General features: G+C 44.5%; 1 protein-coding gene across 3 annotated transcripts in view; it reads right to left on the bottom strand.

Annotated features, from left to right (window-relative positions):
* MTRF1 (mitochondrial translation release factor 1) overlaps positions 1-23,097 on the bottom strand; it is a 215,479-nt gene that overhangs the window by 35,944 nt on the left and 156,438 nt on the right. For all 3 annotated transcript variants that reach the window (XM_078657380.1, XM_078657382.1, XM_078657381.1), the window contains exons 7-9: positions 17,578-17,695; positions 4,404-4,540; positions 2,411-2,509 (exon numbers count right to left, since the gene is read on the bottom strand). In XM_078657380.1, the coding sequence (XP_078513506.1) occupies positions 2,411-2,509; positions 4,404-4,540; positions 17,578-17,695 (354 nt within the window). The remainder of the gene's footprint in view (positions 1-2,410; positions 2,510-4,403; positions 4,541-17,577; positions 17,696-23,097) is intronic.

Genomic DNA, 23,097 nt, shown 5'->3' with positions numbered 1-23,097 from the left:
GGATTCATGCCAAAGGGAACTGTGCAGTCAATTTACCTGCGAAGGCTGCAGTGCAGACTGTTAAATTAACAGTTATAACCAAATCGCAGGCGAAGATTGACACTGATTTACTAGGAGCAAAACAATCAACAGTAAAGAGTGAAACACCTCCAGTTGGGCTTTCCCCTTAAATACTCCTACACCCTCAATTCAGAAAACACTTCTGTGGTTTCCATACCTGGAGAGGGCGATAGGATAATTCCTTATAAACGGTCTAGGTTAAACCTAATCAAAGCAGCCCAAGAGTGGTTGGCATCTGCTCATGCTGGGATCAATGCAACTGGAGTCATGCTACAGCAACACTACTGGTCGCCATGTTTACTTAAACAAATCAGAGGTTATGTTCGACAATGTGATGTTTGTCAATGTCGGGGAGCAGTGCTTTCTGCCATTCCCCACCTTTCCACCTCCTCTCTCCAGTGGGACACTACCTGGCCGTTGCGGATTCTAACCACCTGGTTAGGAGCCAATTGACAGGATAAGCACCAAATAGCGCCAATGCCTTAGTGCCCTCTAGGGTGATGTTAGAGACCTAAAATACAATTCTCAAATTATTTCTCCCAGTCAAATCCTTCAACGCAGAACTGATCTGTGTCCAGTAGGAGGATAATGCAGGGCAGGCCCACAGCATATGCAACAGATCAGCGTTGGGGTCATGACAGCGGGGGCATGCCAGTGGAAAAGTAAGAAACATGGCATGAAGCCTATGTGTTTGACGTATGCGAGGGGCAAAATAGAGAACTGAATCAATTTAAATCTGGAATTACAAGAGATTTTCTTGGGGTATTCCAGAAGGAAGGCACATTTTTGGTCCCGAAACTCTCAACCTAGAACCTCCTCCCACCAGGATCTCAGTGGGTCAGGGAGATCAATAAATGTGCTAATAGTCCCCGGTACAGCCATCGGATCAGGTGTCTACCGAGGCCCACAGTATGCAGTGATTGTATAAATTAATGTGTGGGTTGTTCCACTTCGTCGGGAGTCCAGTGTTGCTTGACATTTCGTGTGATACTAGCATGGATGAGAAACAGCAAGTCTGACAGTCCCTGAGCATTGGTGAAGTCTGTGCAGTGGAGGCACTGTGTGGAGATGGGATCCTGTTACGCCACAGTTACCCCACCCCGCTCCCATGCGGCAACCGCTTATTTGTACCAGCTGGTGTGGGTAGTCCCATCAGCGATATATTAGGGGAGTATGGGACAGTCAGCGCAGTGTACCACATTGCCATTTTCCAGTTCGCTAGAGCAACACGCAACAGTAAAGGGACATGGGGGAGGAGCAGGTGAGCCCGGGCAGATTCGTTTGTGTAATTTACCTTGATCCAGCATGTGATGCGTGTAATCGATTTACTAAAGGTTGCGTGCCCCTGTCCACTCATAAGGGAATACCTGGACTGTTTGCAAGGTATACCTCCTTTTGTATACCACATAAAGAGCCAGCTTTCTACAGTTGTCATCCGAGTTGCTGGCCACAGACATGTATTGCAGCCCTTCCTATCGACTCTTCAAAATAAAAGCCTGGGTTAGTGGATGGGTCTCTTGGCCTTCTCAAGCACCTGCCGAATATCACTCTGCAGGAATTGCAGAGCTATTCCAGCACAATAGGACACTTGCTAACAATGTCACGGTTCCCCAAAAGTGATGCAGTGTAAATGAGCTACTGCAAACTGTCTGCACAAACCAGACTTATTTGAAGGCTAGATTAAAATCACCCTGGGGCCACTTCATTGCGCAGCTAAAATTTAGAGTTTCAAGCCAACTGTCCAAGAGCAAAAACACTTCACCATTTAGGCTGCTACCTGGTCTTTCAGTAGCAAAGAACAAATGTTCATGAAAATGTCACCGCTCGAAAGAAACAAACTTAGACGTGGCATCTAGAAATGCCCTTTAGACCTGGAACTCTTTCACATCAGATCTGCTATCATCGAGACCCATTTCACATCTCAGGAAACAGTGAGTAAATGCATTGCTAAAGTAATGAAGATTAACAGTATGAACTTTACTTCATGAGATGTGCGGTACTACTTACTACCAGGCACCTCCTCCTGGACCAATCTGTATAGTGTAACCCAATACATGGATTACTATTAAAGTGGCACTTGGCCATGTCACAATCCTGCCACTCGTATGCAGGCAGACACGCCCATGCCCTCCCTTGCACACAGGGCAGGATGCCTCAGTCTCCTGACTTCTGCACCGCAAATATGAGAGTCGCCCCCAAAAACATTATTAGTTTATATTTTAGCATGCTCACTCCTGCTCAACTCTAATGTTTTTACACATTAACAACTATCTTTACCTCCACGACGAAAGCCTGGTCGTAATATCACAGGATAGAATGAAAAACAACATTGTTGTGATATTTAAAGTACCTTTATATTTCGGACTTCATAGGAAACTCTGTGATCCGTCAGTCGGTCCTGTGTGAAGTTATAGGTGCGAATTCGGTCTGATTGCGCTCTTGATCCCAGCTGCATCAGTAAGGAAGACAATGTTTCAGAAACTAAGTATCAATGGAAAGTCTGCTACAGTTAAAGCAACAACAATGTTGCAGAATCTTGAAACAACTGATTAAGTAGGCAAAAATGCAAAATAACCTTCACAAAATGAATATAATTCTGCATTGTTTTCAGAGAGATACAAATGCTAAAGTTGTTGATTGCTGTTACTTCACAGTAATAAGCCACAATGCCTCCTTTCTTGGTCCTTTAAAAGGGTAATTTGTGAAAGTGCATAGAGGAAAATAAAACGACAATGGGGTGTTAGATAACAGGTGTCGGCACTGGAAGGGAAAGTTTAGGGAACTGAGGATGCTGAAGGAAAAAGGTTACCCGTCTAATTTCAGAAGGCAAGCGTCTCTGTGGCATGGATCAAGATAGGGCTTAGTGCGCAAACTGGAGGTTTTATTAGCTGTTACCGCATGTTCTGGCTTGTCTTACGCTATCAATCCTGAAAATGGATATAAAGTGTTGATTGAGGGAAAGGTTACACTGTGAAACCCTATGCATGTCAGAAAGATTATGGAAGGCTTATGACTGCCTACCTTGCCCACAGGTATTATATGGGGGGGAGATACCAGAACAAATTATAGACCTTAATGGAGCCATGTATTATTGATCAGGGGGGGAGATACCAGAACAAATTATAGACCTTAATGGAGCCATGTATTATTGATCAGGTTCGTGCATTGATGAAACAGAAGAGAAGAACCTGAGAGTACTTGCTGAGAAGTCTCAGGTGCTTGATACAAAATTATGGAAAGGCTGCAGAAATAAATTTAGTTGAAAACATAAAGCTGTTTTTGTAAGATCACACGGTCATGGGTGTATCGATCTATTTTCGAGTGAAGATGAAGAGTATGCTGTGCTAGTCGTGTTATCATGGACATCGATTCATCTGAATGTTTTTCGCCTTCTGGTTCTAGCAAATGTGGGGAGGGCTAGTCTAAGGCTGTCTACTGACCAGCGTGGTCCTGATGCTAAGATTATGGCTGCTGTACATGCCCTTGACAAATATCAATGAATATCAATAGGAGCAACTATATTTTGGATTTGGACCTCAGCCCTTAGTCAACCTTTTTGGGTGTTTACACTTTATATCAGAGGATGTACTACACTCTGCCATGCACCAGACAGAGCTGCATGTAGAGTAGAGGGCTGTCACTGATTTTATCAGTATGTAGGTATCCCACAGGATGACGTTTGCCCATGCTACGACCACTTCAGTTAATCACAGGGCCTTGTATCATTTATTTAAATGACCCGGAGGACTCAACCATGCACTCCCAGTAAGAAAAAAAGATAGTTTTTCACTTGGGATGTAGAATGTCAAGAGGGAGGGTTGGATATCGTTTGGCTTTACAACAGGGGTAGCCCTCAGCAGTGACAGTTCACAAAGAGTTCGGAAAATCTTTTGGGCACACTAGTAGCCTGACATCAAATTTTCTTCCGAGCCATAGCTGGAGGACGACAATTCAGAACATGACGAGGACCTCCAGGAAGGGATAAGATCTCTCCTTCCCAAGTGGGTACAACCAAGGTGTGGTGTGGCAGACATTTCCTTCCCATTTTCCCCATTCCGATTTCGAGTGTAATTTTAAACTTTCCAGTGTCATAGTCCTGTGCTTGTCTGATTGTGTTGGTGCAGGCCATCACTCTAGTGCTATGGATCTGTATTTTCTTTGTCACTCACAGTAGCCACACGCAGACTATCCACACCACCTCAGATACTTGCATATGTCTCTTGAAATAGAGCCTCATTTCGGCCCTTGCTGTTCCTAGCCTACTCAAAGTAACAATGAAAGTGTATATGCTTGAGCCTGTTAAACAACACCAAAGTTTAGGGAAGGAAGAAAAGTTTTTATACCTGCAGTTTTCTAGCACTTTGTCTTTCACCGTGATCTTTCCGAACAGTCTGACTGTACAGTTTTGCTTTCAGCATCTGTAAAGCTTTATCCTTATTCGTCAGTTGGGAACGCTCCTGTTGGCATTCCACAGTTAATCCTATTAGACAGAAAAAGAGTAAATAATTAAGCTGTGTGGCCTTTCCCCCAAATCTAACCAGTGTCACAAGCATCCATAAGCTATGAATTAGAAATAAAGCTAGGTAAATGTAGTTCATTATTTGCTCACAAGAAGTCAATAACACACAATTTTAGCTCTCGATATATTATAATATATTTATGGGTTTACTACGGTACTATGTTCTATGTAACAACCACACGAATAACCCTGTGGCATCTTAGTTCTCATTCTAGTTGTAAGGCGTTCTACTTCTAGGGTAAACAGCATTGTTAACAGGATCACCCTTGATACGTCCCTCAGAGGTCTTCAAACTGGGGGCGGGCCCCCATTGGGGGTCTTAAGTAACCAGGGGGTGAGCAGGGCCGGACAGGCAGTAGCAGGCACCAAACGTTTTCCTGGTGGGCCGCCAGGGTAGCGACCGATTTTGGGCCCCTGGGGTGCCAATTTACTTACTGGAGGCCGATACTGTAACAATATTGGTCAAAACCGGCCCTAGCAAACAGCTCAATTGCACCCCTGTGCAATTAGCCGGGAGTGGCGGCCGAGCAGGTTGCCAGGGCAAATTTTGGTTCCCAGTCAAGTAAATTTGAGTATCATCAGCATATAGGCGGAAGGGAATGTTAGCTTTTTTGAGTAGGGTGGTGAGGGGTTCCATGTAAATGTTGAAGAGTTAAGGGGAGAGCACTGACCCTTGAAGAACTCCCCTATTGGCTGGGTGAAGGTTGGACTCATAGCTTTTGATTTTGATTCTCTGGGAGCGATTGTGTAGGAATGAGGAGAACCGTTTGAGGACCACCTCGTCTAGTCCGGCACTTTCTTCGAGAGCCTTGAGAAGTTTGTGATCTACTGTGTCGAATGCTGCCGATAGGTCTAGGAGAATGAGGAGGCAACATTTGTCTGAGTCAAGTGATTTGTGGATATTATCGATGATGTCGAGGATCGTGTTTTCTGTGCTGCAGCCTTTCCTAAATCCCGACTGATGGGAGACAAGGAGGTTGATACTCTCCAAGTGTTGAGTTAATTGTTGGAGTACACATCTTTCTAGGATTTTGGATAGAAGAGGAAGGTTGGAGATGGGTCTGGAGTTATTCAAATCGTTTATATCCAGGTCAGGTTTTTTCAGCAGTGGGGTCACTTGTCCCACTTTGAGGCAGTCTGTAACGATTCCACTTTTTTGGGAACTGTTTATAATCTTGCAACAGAGTGGGGCTAAGGAGAGAGTTTCAGCTTTTTGGTCAGTTGCGCGGGTAGAGGGTCTAGGATGTGAGATGAAGGTGTGGAGGTGGAGATCAGTTTGACTATCTGTAGTAACTGAGTCCAGACGAGTTGAGGATCTTTAGATGTTTATTTGTAGATAGTTATAAGTCATCCAGTTAAATCGAATACAAGACCCCACCAGAAGCAGCCAGCATGCTGCTCAGCCCTTCTCAACTGACATCTCTGGCTCCCAACGTTCTGTAGCACATCATCTAAAGAACATTCCACTGGCAGAGCAAGAGATTGCATGAATACATAAAAGCCAGGACATAACATATCCCCTTTCCTTCCATATATAAAACAACATAGAATGAAAACAGAAAGAAACACAAGTTAGAGAAAATAGAAAGAGAAAATAAAAACAGATTCAACAGTAACAAAAGGCAAAAGGTGAGAATACCATCCTCTTTTCCAACACAACAACAAAAACTAAAAGAGAAAACACCAACGACTACCTCAAGATATACTTGCTGGCCAGGGATGTATAAAAAGAGACAAGTCATACCAGACACTAACAAAGAGTAGGAGAAGAAAAGCTCCAATTTTACAAAGAAAAAAACAGTAGAAGAAAAACAGAGAATAACAAAGAAGAATAGAATCCAGAATCCTCAGATGACACCAATAAGAGATATCAAAAAGGAAAACTGGGCTGAAACAGGAATTAGTGAGACAATTAAAATAAATCACAGATACTAACCATTAAATTAAAATCTCAATAAATAGAATTAAGAAATTGATGACCAATTGAAAGTTGTAAACAAAGCACATTAAAATAGAGAAGATCACCCAGGGGTATTCCGACCAAATACCCTCAGTGTGACGACACGCAGTCCTTGGATGCCCCGATGGAGCATTTTCCCCCTTATTTTTCTCCATCTTCCCTTCTATGTTTGCAGACCTTACCCGAGGACTACTGTTCCTTTATATCCCTTGGCTTCCCCTATCATGTGACAGGTCACATGATTTCCAACGCTTCAAGACGGAAGACGCCGGAGGAGGAATTCGTTCGTTCGGATCGACTCATGGAGTAAGGGAGGAGGAGACGCTTGTGAGAAACTTTGCTGTGCTTCCTTGGAACGACGCGAGAGAACCGTGAGGATTCGACAGGCAACGAGGAGCAACCTAATCGGGAGACAACGGAAGAAGGAACAGACGGGCAGCCAGACCCCACCTGGCAACGCAGAGACTCATGCCACGGCCCAGGAGGTTCGTGGCTGAGCAAGGTACGGGAACGCCTTGGGTTGGCGGTAGGCCGCAGCATTAGCGAACCTAAAGGGCGGGGGCGTAAAGGGAGAGAATCCCTGATTCCGCAACCGGGCTCAATCTGTGCAACTTTAAAGTGCATGTAAACACTGGTGATGGTAGTGGTGAACCTCCTTACACTCCCTTTGCTACCCGCGACACTCGTTAGAAGGAGAAAACCCTCCTGACCACTTCTTTTATTTTATTTCTTTTCCCAACGGTCCTGTCCATCCACGAGGTGACCGCATACCAAGCCATTCATAGAAGGGGGAATACAGTGTCTTTCCAGAATCCACCGAAATAGAACAGAGAGAAAGAACGGAAGAGGACTACATCTCCCATAAATCCTCATCTTGAAGATTGGACTATAACTCTCATAAACCCTTGTCCTGAGGACCGGAGTACCACTCCTAGGAACCCCTATCTTGAACCACTTATTAAACAACCCTTTTAAAGCATTCATTTGTCCTGGTCTGCTTCTCCCCCACGCTACACGTGGTGTCAGAAGCGGGATCACATTTGCCTCACAATGGAAAACCTAATCCAGCAGTTGATAAGAGGGCAAGAGAAGCTGGAATGGGTGGTAGAAAAATAGATGAGCTCCACCCTGGTAGACCGAGAACTTATGAAATACAATTTAGCTAATCATGCCGACCAAATGCTAAAGGTAGCAGATGATCGTCGGGAACTAACGACACAGCTACAAATACGTGCGGGAACCGGCCCCAACATCTCCCTCCAAAAATATGTTACAGGAGAAGATCCTGACGCATTTCTCCTTAATTTTGAAAGAGCAGCAAGGGCCTCCGGGTGGCCCGAAGCCAAGTGGCCTTTTTTCTTAGCCCCCCTTCTCAACGGGGAAGCTCAAGCCGCTTATCAGGTGGCCAACCCTAACGGCAACACTCCCTACCCAGAGATAAAAGAACTGATCTTAGATCACATGGGTATGGATGCAGGGGCATATAGGGTGAAGTTTATAAAAGAGCGGGGTACCACACCGGACAATCCGAAGACCCTGTACTTCAAGTTAAAAGCTGCAGCAGACAAGTGGCTAAGACCACAGTCCCACTCAAAAGACAAAATCATGGCGATGATCTATTTAGAAAAATTCTTGGAAGCTCTTCCATACCCTATTCAGAGGTGACTTAAACAACATCACCATCTAAGCCCTGAACAAGCAGTAGAAATGGCCACCACGTTTTATAGGGCACAGCCTAGGGCCTTACCTTGGGACACCGACAAGACTCCAGCTTTCACGTAAGTGTCCAAATAAAGGGGGTACAGGTAAAGGCACTACTTGACTCAGGGTGCAAACAGTCAGTAATCCTCCAGTCAATTGTATCCCCATTCCAGGGTGTGACCAAAGAAACCGTACCTATAAAATGTGTACATGGGTACATTAAAGATAGGATAGGATAAGCCTTCCTTTCTATTTATGCTAAAGGATAGGCTTCAGGGGGCCAGTTCCTCATCAACCATCCAACCGGCTCTCATAACCCACGCTCCCTGGGTAATCGACAAAAGTTTCAGGTATGCCCAGAAAAATGATCCGACTCTCCAGCCAGCCTGGAATCAAGCCCAACAAACACCTCAACCAACACCCCTTACTCACCCTTCCTTCCAAATAAAAAACAAGCTTTTATATTGCATTGGGAAGCAAGGGGATGACCCTCAATTGTTAGTACCACAAGCATTTCGAGAACAGGTTCTTTTCTTTGCTCACTCGCATTTGTTGGCTGGACATAGGGGCCCCCCCAGAAAACCATCCAGATGGCGCTACAACCTTTTTACTGGCCTGGAATTTTTTCGCAGGTCACCCGATTCTGCCATGAATGCGAGGTATGCCAGAGAAAAAAACCCTTACAAGCCTCCAGCGGTTCCGTTACAGCCTCTCCCAGTTGTGGGTAACCCGTTCAAAAGGGTCGGCATGGACCTCATTTGACCTCTTCCACGTACCAAGAAGGGTCACATCTATGCCTTGGTCGTAGTTGATTATGACACAAGGTATCCGGAAGCTTTCCCTTTACGGACCCCGACAACTCGGAACATCTCTGAGAAACTGCTTGAACTGTTCTCTTGGGTTGGTTTCCCTCGAGAGATACTCACGAGAGGACTCCCTTTGTTTCTAAGTTAATGTCGCAAATCTGCAAGTCCCTAGATATCTCCCACATTAAAACATCTGTATACCATCCCCAGACGGATGGACTCTGTGAGCGTTACAACGCCACCTTAAAGCTGACATTAAAGAAACTTCTCACTGTTGAAGGTAAAGAGTGGGACATGTTAATTTCCTTAGCCTTGAATGTAGTACGGAGCCAGGTTCAAACTAGCCTAGGGTGCTCCCTGTTCCAACTCCTATACGGTAGAGAACCACAGAGTCTTCTAACAATCACCAAGGAGGTGTGAGAAAAAGCAAAAGAGGAAGATACAAAGTATTTTCTTGACTATACACAGAGCCTTCACTCTAAACTACACAAGTTGCGGGAATATGCTGACTCCAATTTAGAGAAAGCCCACGTAAAGCAACAAATGGCGCCATCTCAATTTAGGAGATTGGGTCTTAGTTCTTCTACCGTCCCCCGTAGCAAAATCAAGAGCAGGATGGCAGGGACAGTATAAAATCACAGAAAAGGTCGGGTTAACCTCTTATAGAGTTCAGATCAGCCCAAGGAAGACCCAACTCTACCATATAAACCGCCTTAAAAAGTGGCTAGGTCCCCCTCCCCAAGACGTACATAATATGGAAGGACTGGGGGGAGGAGCTACGCAAGCAACCAAGATGGCCGCATAAGCTCCCGGCTCCGTCGACCTCCGTCACTGGCGGACTTATCCTGAACTTTATCCTGACCTCCGTCCAGACTCCCGTGTGTCTGAATCGTTGCTGAGCCCGGGGGGGGGGCAATCCCGGAGTTTTTCTCTCTTTTATTGACGAAGTTACACCGTCTTTCATTTTCGGGCCTACTCCAGTGTTTGAGCCGGGGCCTCGAGTACTGACTCAGCCGAGTCTCAGTTGAACAACATCGGCCGCGGGTACCCGGCGGAGTCCTGTCTCATCGAAGTGGAACATATTCTCGATCCTGGTGGTGGTCTTTGGTCCCGGCGAATACTGGACGACGGCGACGAGACGTGGTTGCCGCGGCGAGTGGGGGGCCAGGTCCCGGGACCCTGCTGCAGCCCTCGGGGTCCGCGGGTGGGGCCCCCGCTCCCGGCAGCGGTGTCAAGAGTGCTAAGCCTGTGAGTCGCCAGTCGCTTCCGTCCACTCCGCGCCTGTTGGGTTTCCCCGGAGTAGCCGGCCTCCGGGGTTGAGGATCTGCTTTGTTATCGCTCACGCGGAGATGGATCGGACGACGTGTGGACCGACCCTGGGGACCGTAATGGCCGCCATCGGGGCTCTTCGCCTGCAAATGGAGACTGCTCTCCACAATTTGTCTGCAAGCATCGAGACTGTTCGTTTGAGACCGGACTCCTGCCTTGTGTCAGACCTGCACCATACGGTGACCCCCGCGAAGCTTGATCTACCTCGAGAGGAGGACCTCGGCCATAATCAGACATTGGTGCCAATTGTACCCGCACAACTACAGCGGTACGTTACCGGAACCCCTGAACAACTAGCAAGATCGGCAAAGCTACCGCCCGCACAGGACTCACTTCTTCCTTCTCTTCTGGATACCTCCACTGATATTTTTTTGATTGACTTTTGTGTCTCTGGTGGACTTCGAGACTTAACCTTTTTGACCCTTTCATGCTATATTGATCCCTTTTTTCATCAACGCTTTGACTCATTTGCTACTATATTGGTCCTATTGGATGGGGAGTGTACAATGGATCGTAAGGGCCAGGGCTGAATTTGACTGTTTGAATTCGGTACAGTGACTTTCTCTTGGCTCTGCTGGGTTTTATCTGTGGGAGTGAGGGCCAGATGGAATTCTGATTATCGGGGTTTGGTGTGACGGTTATGTTGGACAAGGGATTTGCTGCCTCTGTGGTGCCGGGGGCCGGGCGGGACAGTCCTCTCTCTGTCGGTTGCTCCCCTATCGGTTTGCTTATTAATCTGCTATAATTCGCTTCATGCCACGGTAGGGGATGTCTGCCTTTGGCTGGGGGGTGGGGAGCCCGGGAGCCCGTATCGTTTTGTAATACATCTCCTCCTCCATCTTTTCCCTTCCTTGGGGTGTAGTTTAGGGGGCGACAGGCACGCTGCTAGTGGGGTTAGGTCGTAGCCATCTGCAGGGGTGCAGGGTGGGGGGTTGTGTGTTTTTTTTTCCTTTATTTTGTTCTATGACCTGTCTATTTCCCTTTTCCCTTCTTCACAAGAGATGTGGAATATTCTCCTGAGCCTTTCGTTCTCCATATCTGGGTGTCGAGTGTCCGATCTATTGTCTCCGTGGTGGGCGGGTTCTGATAATGTTTGCCTACGGTTATCTGCATTGTATGGTTAGAACATGCCATAGAAACTCAAGCAGGGAAAGTAGTGAAGCAAAAACCATACCGTATACCAGCAGCCAGAAGACAAGCAATAGAGCAAGAGGTGAAAAGTATGCTACACCTTGGTGACATAAAACCATCCAAAAGTACTGGTCCTCCCCTATAGTCCTCGTGCAAAGCCAGATGGGTCAGTCTGCTTTTGTATTGACTTTCGCGTAGTTAACTTCATCTCAAAGTGCGACTCCTATCCCATCCCCAGGGTAGGCGAGTTAATAGAGAAGTTGGGGGATTCACAATTCATTACAACCCTTGATTTGACAAAGGGCTATTGGCAGGTGCCCCTCAAACCAGAAGGCCAGGAGAAGACCGCCTTTATTACACCCACGGGCTTGTATGAATTTACTGTCTTACCCTTTGGGTTGCATGGGGCACCTGCTACGTTCCAGCGATTCATAAACAAGGTATTGCGACAACATCAGGACTATTCCTCAGCATACCTTAATGACAGTCATATTTAGCCCTGATTGGGAAACCCATCTCCAACATTGTACCCAGGTTCTAACATCCCTTCAAGACGCAGGGTTACATGTTAACGCGAAAAAATCTAGGGCACGGTTTAGAAAAGTAAAATACTTAGGGTACCTTTTGGGCAATGGGGTTATTGCACCCCAATCAGAAAAAGTAAAAGCCATAGTAGAGGCCCCTTTTCCATCAACAAAAAAAGAAGTCAGGGTGTTCTTGGAGCTTCTATAGAAGGTTCATACCCCAGAATTCGGAACTGGCTGCACCACTTACTGACTTATTGCAGAACAATTTGAAAACCAAGGACCTCCAACAACCCAGCCTAAAAGCCAGGACGGCCTTTATGAATCTAAAAATGGCTATTACCACTGCCCCTGTTCTACGCTCTCCCAATTTCTCGAAGCCCTTCCTGTTACACACAGATGCTGCCGAACATGGGTTAGGGGCAGTGTTATCTCAAACCTCACCTGAAGGCATAGAACATCCAATCCTTTTCATTAGCCGTAAGCTTTCCCCCCGCAAACAAAGGTATCCCATAATTGAGAAGGAGTGCCTGGCCATTAAGTGGGCGATAGACAAACTAAGGTACTATTTGGAAGGGGCCCACTTCCTTCTTTATACAGACCACGCCCCATTACTTTGGATGCGCCGCAACAAGGGGAATAATCCACAAATACTACGGCGGTTCCTTTCCCTCCAACCTTTCTCCTTTGAGTTAATCCATCAGAAAGGTACGGACAATGGGAATGCGGACTTTCTTTCCCGACTTCCCTTGTTCCCCGAACGTGAACAGACTGGGGTTGGGGTGTGTGACGACGCGCAGTCCTTGGATGCCCCGATGGAGCATTGTCCCCTTATTTTTCTCCAGCTTCCCTTCTATGTTTGCAGACCTTCCCCGAGGACTACTGTTTCTTTAAATCCCTTGGCTTCCCAGATCATGTGACAGGGTCACATGATTTCCAACGTTTCAAGAAGAACGACGCAGGAGGAGGAAGTCGTTCATTCGGACTGACTCGCGGAGTAAGGGAGGAGGAGACGCTCATGAGAACCTTTGCTGTGCTTCCTTGGAACGACGCGGGAGCAATGCGAGAGAACCGGGAGGATTCGACAGGCAACAAGAAGCAACCCAATCGGGAGACAACGGAAGAAGGAACAGACAGCAGCCAGGCCCCACCTGGCAATGCGGAGACTCCCGCCACAGCCCAGGAGGGTCGTAGCTGAGTAAGGTACGGGGACACCTTGGGTTGGTGGTAGGGCGCGGCATTAGCGAACCTAAAGGGCAGGCATAAAGGGAGCAAACCCCTGATTCCGCCACCAGGCTCAATATTTGCAACTTTAAAGTGCATGTAAACACTGGTGACGGTAGTGGTGAACCTCCTTACACTCCCTTTGCTACCCCCGACACTCGTTAGAAGGAGAAAACCCTCCTGACCACTTCTTTTATTTCATTTCTTTTCCCAACGGCCCTGTCCACCCACGAGGCGACCGCATACCAAGCCATTCATAGAAGGGGGAATATAGCGTCTTTTCAGAATCCACCGAAATAGAACAGAGAGGAAGAACGGAAGAGGACTACATCTCCCATAAATCCTTATCTTGAAGATAGGACTATAACTCTCATAAACCCTTGTCCTGAGGACCGGACTACCACTCCCAGAAACCCCTATCTTGAACCACTTATTAATAAACCTCCAAACCTTTTAAAGCATTCACTTGTCCTGGTCTGCTTCACCCACACGCTACATCAGTAAAGGTAATATAGTAATAAACATGTGGTGAACAGGTGCACACTGATCACTGAACTGGTGAGTCCAAACCCATTAAAAACACCACGTTAAAATATTGTGCACTGTTGTGAAGGGACTAAACCCCAAACGACACCACACCCTAAGTAGGGTAAAACATAAAACTGATGTGCACTATTGTGAAGGGAATACCCAGAACGACACACCTCGTGTAGAGGTCCAATGTCGTACACTGCAGTGATGGGAATGTAACCCATATTACACACCTAGAGTGGTGGTCAATTGTTGTGCACTAAATGGGAAAGAAACCCATGTGACACCTCGTGTAGAGGCAAAAGTGTTGTGCACTGTAGAAGATGGGGCTGTGACCCATGTGAGACATCTCCTGTAGAGACAAAAAAATGTTGTGCACTGTAGAAGATGGGACTGTGACCCATGTGAGACATCTACTGTAGAGACAAAAAAAATGTTGTGCACTGTAGAAGATGGGACTGTGACCCATGTGAGACATCTCCTGTAGAGACAAACAAAAAATGTTGTGCACGGTAGAAGATGGGACTGTGACCCATGTGAGACACCTTATGTAGAGGCAAGTGCACCAATGAAATGTACACTAGAAAAGCATCCCACCTGTGTGAAGTGACAATATACATAAATTTGATTTGCAACTTGAGACCTACCGCAAAATGAAAGGGAGGTAAAAACTTAGTTAACTAATGTATACCTAAAGTATAGGACGTAAATACATGTGTGATGATGCTGTGACATTCAACATATTTCCAGAATTAAAAGCAGAACTAGTTAAGGAACTAAGAACTCCCCTATGAATTAGAGGCAAAGTGAAAGTCCAGTGTCCAGTGACTAGAAACTCGAACTGATCAGGAGAAAAAGAGTGACCAAACACCTTGTAAAATGTCACATGTATTTAAATGGAAAAGATCCACAAATTCAGCACTTCGAAAACACAGGCAATGGTGCGCAGTGTCTAAAAGCAGAACTTACTATGTAAACATCATGACAGAAGATAACTGTGGAAACGTCTTGACAGTAGATGCATCTCCAGAATAGTAGTAAAGTGTGATAAATGTAGAGAGCAAAATGACAAACTCGCCGTGATGGTAGAGGCGTAGAACTCCAAACGTCACCACAAAAATCAAATGAAGCGGCTTTATTGACAAAAAGAGCTTTGTTGAAGAAAAACGTAGCATGGTTGGCAAAACGAACATCGTGGTTGGCATGGTTGGCAAAAGGATGGGGAGATCTCAAAATGGGGGCATGCTGTCCAGAGACCTTGACACCCTCAATGTTGTTGGAGTACGGCACACTCCCAAGGCAGAAATAGTATTAACTAGAACACACATGAGCAAAAAAACGTCTTCACCAGACAGTGTGTAGACTTAGGCTTACCCTCACAGAAGGCTCAGCACCATTAGAAGTAGGCTTTGTCTGAAACTTAGAGATGCACTCAGGAAAGTAGACAGCCTTTAGAAGATGAACAGCTCTTTAAGTAGAACTTCCCCAGGAACACGAACAAATGGCAGACTGTGCTGGGTAGAGACTGGAACTGGCACTTTTGCGTTGAGGGCGACCGGTGGGAGGTCACTGGTGGGGTCAAAGATGCCAGTTGAAGGTAGAAACTTTGTTTCAGTTACTGTCAAGTATGTAGTTGGGGTTGCTTGAAGTTTGAAGAGGTGATACATGCAGGTTCCCAAAAGGACACCAAAAATTGTAGTAACTGAGTCCAGACGTGTAGAGGATCTTTAGAAGTTTATTTGTAGATAGTTATAAGTCATCCAGTTAAATCCAATACAAGACCCCACCAGGAGCAGCCAGCATGCTGCTCAGCCCTTCTCAACTGACATCTCTGGCTCCCAACATTCTGCAGCACATCATCTAATGAACATTCCACTGGCAGAGCAAGAGATTGCATGAATACATAAAAGCCAGGATATAACACTGTCTCCTCTTCTGGGACGGGATGGAAGAGTGACCAGGGTTTAGTGTGGGTTAAGGGAGCGCTACCAAACACCACAGGCGGGATGCTATTGGAAAGTGGGGTGCTATTGATGTCCAATGAGCGCTTGATCTTGGAAATCTTGTCATTGAAGAAGTTGACAAAGTTGTTGCAAGGTTCTTTGGATGCCTGCCCTTGTGACGTAGCGGGTTTGGAGGTTTGTTGTCTGATGATATTAAAGAGCTCTTTGGGTCTGTTTTTTGCGCTATCCAATGCGGTGCGGAAAAACATGGATTTTTTTATGTGACTGTTGTACTTCTTCAGGACTGTTCTGAGTTGATCGCGGTGGATAGTAGTAGGATTGTTCCTCCAGCATCTTTCTGGGGCTCTTAATTGTCTCCTTTCCTCATTGGTGTCTGAGTCGAACCATGATCTGGACGGAATAGCTCTGCTTTTTTTTAATTTCAGGGGTGCTAGTTGATCAAGCAAGTCTACCATATTCGAGTTATAAAGTGAGGGGAGATCGGTTGTGGAGAGGTGGTCATTGCCGCAGGGGAGGAGTGAATTTAGCCTTTTTTCCATGACGCCAAGGGGAATCTGGGTGAGATTTCTGGACCATTTGGGTGGGTCTTGTACGGGTGGCAGGGATAGAATTCTTTGGTTGATGTGGAATAAGATCATGTGGTGATCCGACCAGTCCACTGGTAGAATATTGTCGATCGTAATTGTGTCTCGATGAGCGAAGATGGCATTCAAGTTTGCTCCTTTATTGCGAGTTTCCTCTGTGTTGGGATAGATTATTGTCACAGAGAAGATTGTTTAGAGTTTGAATTAGCGTGTTGTTGGCTTCGTTCCAGCGTAGGCTAAGGTCACCAAGGATTAGGTTGTTAGCATCTCTGACGTAACTGCAATGTTTAAATATGTTATACATATTTAAAAACTGCGAATTTAAACAAAAAATTGAGAAAAATTGAAGGGGGGGGGCAATGAGTTTATTTTTTTCCTCGGTGGACGCAGCATTAGGAAGTGTGAAGAGCTCTGCTCTAGAGATGGGTAGAGAATTTAAGAAGAACCTAATAACAAGGAAACACTGTGCAAGTGGATGCCTAGACACATGAATGGCCATGCCACTGCTCTAAAATCCTTCTGTGCACCTAGCCGGGTCACAAGTACTAACATGGACGAAACAATCCAATCTATAATTCAGAAGAATTAAATTGTGAGTCATTGATCAGTAATGTAAGAAACAGCAGAAATATGGGTGTGTTAAGTTGGAAAGCAGAGTAGGATGCCCAAGTGCAATCATCACTAGAATGTTTACTTTATCTGCATTGACTAGAGAAAGCAGAATGTTTCGGCAACAACTCCATGGATCCTACTCATTGTTGTGCATCACAGACATGCAATTCATTGGTGGAGAGGGATTCCTGACATGTTCTCAGATACTTGATTGGTGTCCTAGAGAAGACCCAGCAAAGCTCGACCCTTAATTATCAGGATACCTTCCAATGTTTAAATATTGGCAGCCTTCTCCATGTTTTCCATCTATTTTGTCAAAAAATGCTGCTTTTCATTCTGATTCATAGATGAGAGAGCATTTGGCAAAGGAGATGTCAAGAGCCAACTTATCACAACCTGTATCGATAAACTGTGAAGCCTGTACACTGAAGTTCCTGTGAACATGACACTTTATCAGTTACATGCAATATTGTGTCAGATTAGTTCTAAAAACTAGGCACAAGAACTTGTCTCCTGCAGTTTTGATGACTGTGACGAGAGATTATTCAGTGGCTGTGAATAATGCTAGGAATCTTGAAGAATTTGTAATAGAGGAACATATTTTTATAACAAACAAATACAAAGAAATGTACCTGTGGGAAGGTGGACAATTCTCACGGCGCTATCAGTTGTATTAACATGTTGTCCCCCAGCTCCTTTTGCTCGGAAAGTATCAATGCGCAAATCCTTCTTGTCCACTTTGATGTCTACCTAGAGTGATTGAAAGTATTGTTACATACTATAAAGAGAAAACATGTACAATACAGGAAGAAAGATAAATCCTAAATATGTAACTTTATCAGGAAAAATTTAGTTATTGTTTTGAGGTATGTATAATGTATTAGAAATGCAGACAATAGCCAGGTTATGATACCTTACCAGGACATTGAAGTCCAATATACCCAATGGGACATGCTTTAATGAGGGGATCACTTAAAAACAAAGAAAAGAACACAATCCCTACAGAAATTTCCAATGGCCGCCTTTCATGGAGCCATCTATATGATAACATTGAGCAAGATAATCCTGTTTAATTTCTTTGGGATCCGAGTACAGAAGAACCTTCAACAATAATTGTTGCATCATGTACTATCAAAGAGCATTGTACAGATAATTGTGCGAAACAAGATATTAAAATATCAAAGGAATTTCACGATGTAGATATTCTCTTTATATGGCTAAATATTGGTGTCGTTCACATGAGCAATTGACAGTCGTGGCTCTTTAAACAGGTCAGGACAGGGAATAAACTCCCTTAGAAGCACTTTCTTCTAGGATAAATAAGCATTCGAGTGCCGATTTACAATAAATCTTTTGATGATCCTGTGTATGATGCCATCACATTCCAGCAATCTGGTAGTGTTTGTACATCATATCATATTCTGAATGGTAAATGTATGGCACATATTTCACACTTATTGTTAAAAGGATATTAATAAAACTAATTGAGAGGGACAATGACAATGAAACCGATTCATAAAAGGTGTAAGATGGAAAGGTCAGAATTTACAATGAGTACATTTATGGCTTCTCTGAAATTCTCAAAGTATACCAAGAATACTCCTGGGGATCGCTGTAACTGTTGTAACTTCCGAGGATGCCGAAGTTAATCCACCAAGTGAACATTTCACTTGAGGAAAAGTAAGGTTAGTTTGCACTGCTTCGCCTTTTTTATTTCCCCAAGAATTTTAGAAGTGTTCCTCTTCTTTCTCATCCTAAAAATGTATTTACTCCTGCAATTGACTGGAGTAAAATATCCAACCATTTTAACAGTGAGAAGCTACTCACAAAAGGCTTGTGAATACCCATAAATTTACATGATTGTTGTGGGTCTCCACCTTTTGAATTATGGCAGAATTTTCACAGGAAATTCTACCACACTGGAAGAATTTGAAGTAGGTTAGATCCAAGTGTCATGCATGCCCCAGGCAAGTAGATCATTTCAATCAAGATAATCCGAGCATTCCCTCCATTTCATTAGGTCCAAAGAGCAACCATATTAGCATCCCACTTTCTTTTATATGGGGAGACAAACTGGAATTTTCAGTATACTATCGATATCACACTGTTATCACCCTTTTAGGGCCATCCTCAAGGTAGCAAATTGCCTGCAGGAGAAGTGTAGGTGATAAAGAATGATCTGAGAGAGCCAATACTGTTGTACTACATGATTTAGATGTTTATGGTTTAGCAATAGTGGGGTTAGAGCAGTTCAGCTCTGTTTTATAGTGATAGCAGACTTGAACAGAGTTGATGAGCAGATCTTGCATTAGACTGCAATCACTGCCCCCTAGATTCAAGTCAGATCATTGAAGCCCAGGAAAATTGATTATTCCAGATCGGCATGTTAAATAGGAAAACAATAAAGAAAGGTTAAAAATGTAGACAACCCTATACCATGTTGCTTTCAAGGAAGTCACTAGGCCACCGCAGGGTAGTCAGGTATTTGGGAAAGGGGATATAGAGAAAGCGTCTCAGAAGGTAGAAGCTCATTATCTTGTATGAAATGCACGCGCACGTATCATAGAACACAAATGGCATGTCTGTTTGAGGGGAAACAACCTTTACAACGCAGCCATTACAATGCACTACCTTTACAACGCAGTCATTACAACGCAACATCCTTTACAATGCAGCCATGACAACGCATGTCACTACAACGCATGTCATTACAACGCATGTCACTACAATGCATGCCATTACAACGCATTATATAAGGTAAGTAATGGGGAAAAGTAATAGTTGACCCTACACTATCCAATACTTACACTACTGCTGCACTTAATGGAGTAGGAATAGTAATTTTTACCCCTACACTATCCAACACTAACCCTACTGTTGCACTCACTGGCGTGGGAATAGTAATTTTTACCCCTACACTATCCAATACTGTTGCCCTGAAGGTAATATGCGGTGTAATGGTATGCGTTGTAGTGACATGCGTTGTAAATGTAGTTTCTAAAAATGCACTGTGATGGCATGCGTTGTAAAATCGTGAGTTGTAATGGATGTTGCAATGTAAAAACTGCGTTGTAAAGCCATGCATTGTAAATGTTTGCATTGTAACGTCATACATTCCTGTTTGAGGTGAGTCTTTGATAAATCAAATTAAGCTGGAGGTCAGGATAGCATGATCATTGGCCTGGCTGAGGTTCATCAGAGCAATTTGGTACACATTATTCTCTGTTGCATCCAACAGAGTGAGTTTTTCCTATGTGAAAAGGAGGCAGCAGGTGATGCTAAGTTCTTGCATGAGTGATTGTGTCTCCTCACAGTCAGCTACATGTGCAAACAGGTCACATTTCTACTGACAATTGCAGAGCAATCTGGCTTTTTCCACATTGCCATTGCTACCCTCAAAATGTTTGATTGCAATTGTGTTTGACCTTTTACATTTCAGAGAAAATAATAATGGCCCCAGATCTCCCAATTCAGGCGATGATGTTGGCTTTTCAGTCACATTTACACCATTAGAGTATTTTTGCAATAGTAAAACGTTCTCTTAAAATAGCATTCATCTCAGAGTTTATCATTAGAACCCAAAGGATAAGATTCCGAGTCTGAATCAAATCACACATGTGCATCATTGGAGTCATTAGTAGTGGAGTAGGGGGATGATTTAGTCAGACAAAATGGCTGTTAAAGGGAAGACAGACTGAACCAGTACTGGATGGTAACAAATGGCCTTATTAGATGAGGTCTGTTAGACCTGGCATATTTTGGCGTGTTTCACCTGTCTTTTTGCTTTCTGACCTCCTGGTTTTGACTCTGTTTTTGCTGGTTTAGTATCTCATTGCTGTTCAATGTTAAAGTGCAAGTGCTCCTACTGTATATTATGATATGGATTGGTGTTTCCATGATTGGCATGTTTGATTTACTGGTACGTCCCTCGTAAGGTGCACTGAGAGTGCCAAGGCCTTTAAATCAAATGCCACAAGAGTTCCTGTAGCACTGATTGTGAAACCCACAGAAGTAGCACTGTATAGGTATCTCCGACCTGCCACTGCAGTGTTTTAACTGCCAGGTCGACTTGGCAAGTGCACCCACTTGCTAAGCATAACCTTCCCTTTTATTACATGTATGTCAACCCTAAGGTAGGCCCAATGTACCCCTATGGGCAGGGTGTAGTGCATGTGAAAGGTAGGAAACGGAATATTTTGTTTTTCACTATTGAAAGGATATATGTCCCAATGGATAGAATGGGAGATGCTTTGTAAAATCTTACAAGTATAACTTCCCATTGGGACATGATAGAGAAATTGAGTTAAGAATGCCTGAACTCAAAATGTAAAAATGCATCTTTTAGTAAAGATGACTTTTATGTTGTGTTTTTTTAGAAAGTGGCTATTTTCTTGCTTAACCATCCTGTGTGCCTCTGCTGGGTTGTGAATTGACTGTCTGGTTTTGGAGTGACAGGGGCTGGCGATGTGAATTCACTGTAGACAGCAACTGGGGGGTCGGGGGGGGTTGAGGTGTGTTGTGCCTTTCCTGGATGAGTCAGGGCTGGTCTGCTGAATAGAACTGGGCTGCATTTAGATCAGTGGGAGGAGATTCCCTTGCACCTGAATAGACCTGGTCTGCCTTACACAATGCTGTTTCTACCTCCTGTCAGGGAGCTGGGCCAGAAAATACAGAACTGGTTTGGACTAAGCACAGAGACTCTTTGCCACAAGAAAACAAAGGGAACTATGCCCAGACCCCAGAATTTTAGAACTTTTATGGACTCAGAAACCTGCCAAGAAGAAGAGCTGGAGAAGCTGTGAGGAGGAACTACCACTTTGCTGCGTTGACCTTCAACAGCTGCTTCTGTCTAGGGCAGAGAAAGGACTGAACTGTAGTGTAGTTCCTATAGTCCCAATAGGCTCTGCGCATTGGAATAATATCTTCAGTAGTGTAGACGTAGGACTGAGGTTAACTAGGTCTCTACTGACTATATTAGACTTAAGTTTTTTGCCAGCTAGCTCAGAGTTCACTAGAAACTTTCTCGAATAAGCGAGGAGGAGTTTAACCTCCCTGGATAGACAAGAAGGGATTTAGTTTCTGACAACCATAAAACATGACAACTTTGCTCTCCCTGAATAAGAGTATATCTCTAGAGTCGTGTGAAAACAAAAGACAGCTATTTCACTCAGTCATTAAGTGCGTACTTAGTTTCACCAGATTGCAGAGAAAAAGAGAGACGGGCGTTTTCAATAAAAGGTGTTATTTATTAAGCAGTCTCTTTCCTCATACAAGAGAAATGAATTGCTACAATTGCAATACTTATAGTAAAGTAAAGTGCATACAGTAAAAGCAGGATTATGAAATAGTACTGTAAAAGCATTGATATGGTTTCTTAGCCATATGATACTTTAAAATGGATAAAATAGATACATACATATATACATTGACTAATCGTACTCAACTGGTGCTTCTAACTACGCCTACCCCGGTGTACCTGACCTAAGCCTAATACGTGGGAAGGAGTAAGTAAGTAGCAGTTTAAGTTAAGTTTGTTTTGCCAAGAATCTGACTCAAGAATTCTCTGTAAGGGTTTTGTCAGTTCAGTACCTGGGTATTAGAAGGCAGGAGGGCTGGTATCTCTCTCTCAGGACTCGGTATCCCAGTCACCCGCAAGGATAAGCTGGAAACGCCGGAGGCTGGATTTCTCGGCAAGAGAAAAGACAGCGTCTTTCTCAGCGCGTCAAAAGGGAGGGGCAGCGTCCGTGGGCTCTCGCATCAGCTGGGCTCTCGGGCAAGTAGTAGCTGCTCCAGATTCATCACCACCGTCTGTTGCTTAAGGCAACGTTGGTATATTTATACCTGAAGGGTGCCGGGTTTGACGTAAGGCTGGACATAAGACGTCAATAAAGATGTCACTAAGAACTGGTCGTTCTTACAGTGCTTTACAGGAGTTCTCGGACGAAATCAAAACAAAGCAGCGGGGATTTCCCAGGTTGCTGGAGGCTTGGATTTGTTTAAGAACTCGGTGTGCTTTCTAGGGGGCTGGAGGAATAGTGCTTGCTTAATGTGACAGCATGCGCTATGACTGAAATGTGAAAAGGGTTTCTATGCCGTTGTAGGGATATTATTGATTTATAACCGGACAAGGGCAAAGAATAGGAATATCGATT

Source organism: Lissotriton helveticus, chromosome 8 (genome assembly GCF_964261635.1).
Source record: "Lissotriton helveticus chromosome 8, aLisHel1.1, whole genome shotgun sequence".
Classification (NCBI taxonomy): domain Eukaryota; kingdom Metazoa; phylum Chordata; class Amphibia; order Caudata; family Salamandridae; genus Lissotriton; species Lissotriton helveticus.
This window is presented reverse-complemented; position numbering and strand designations above follow the sequence as displayed.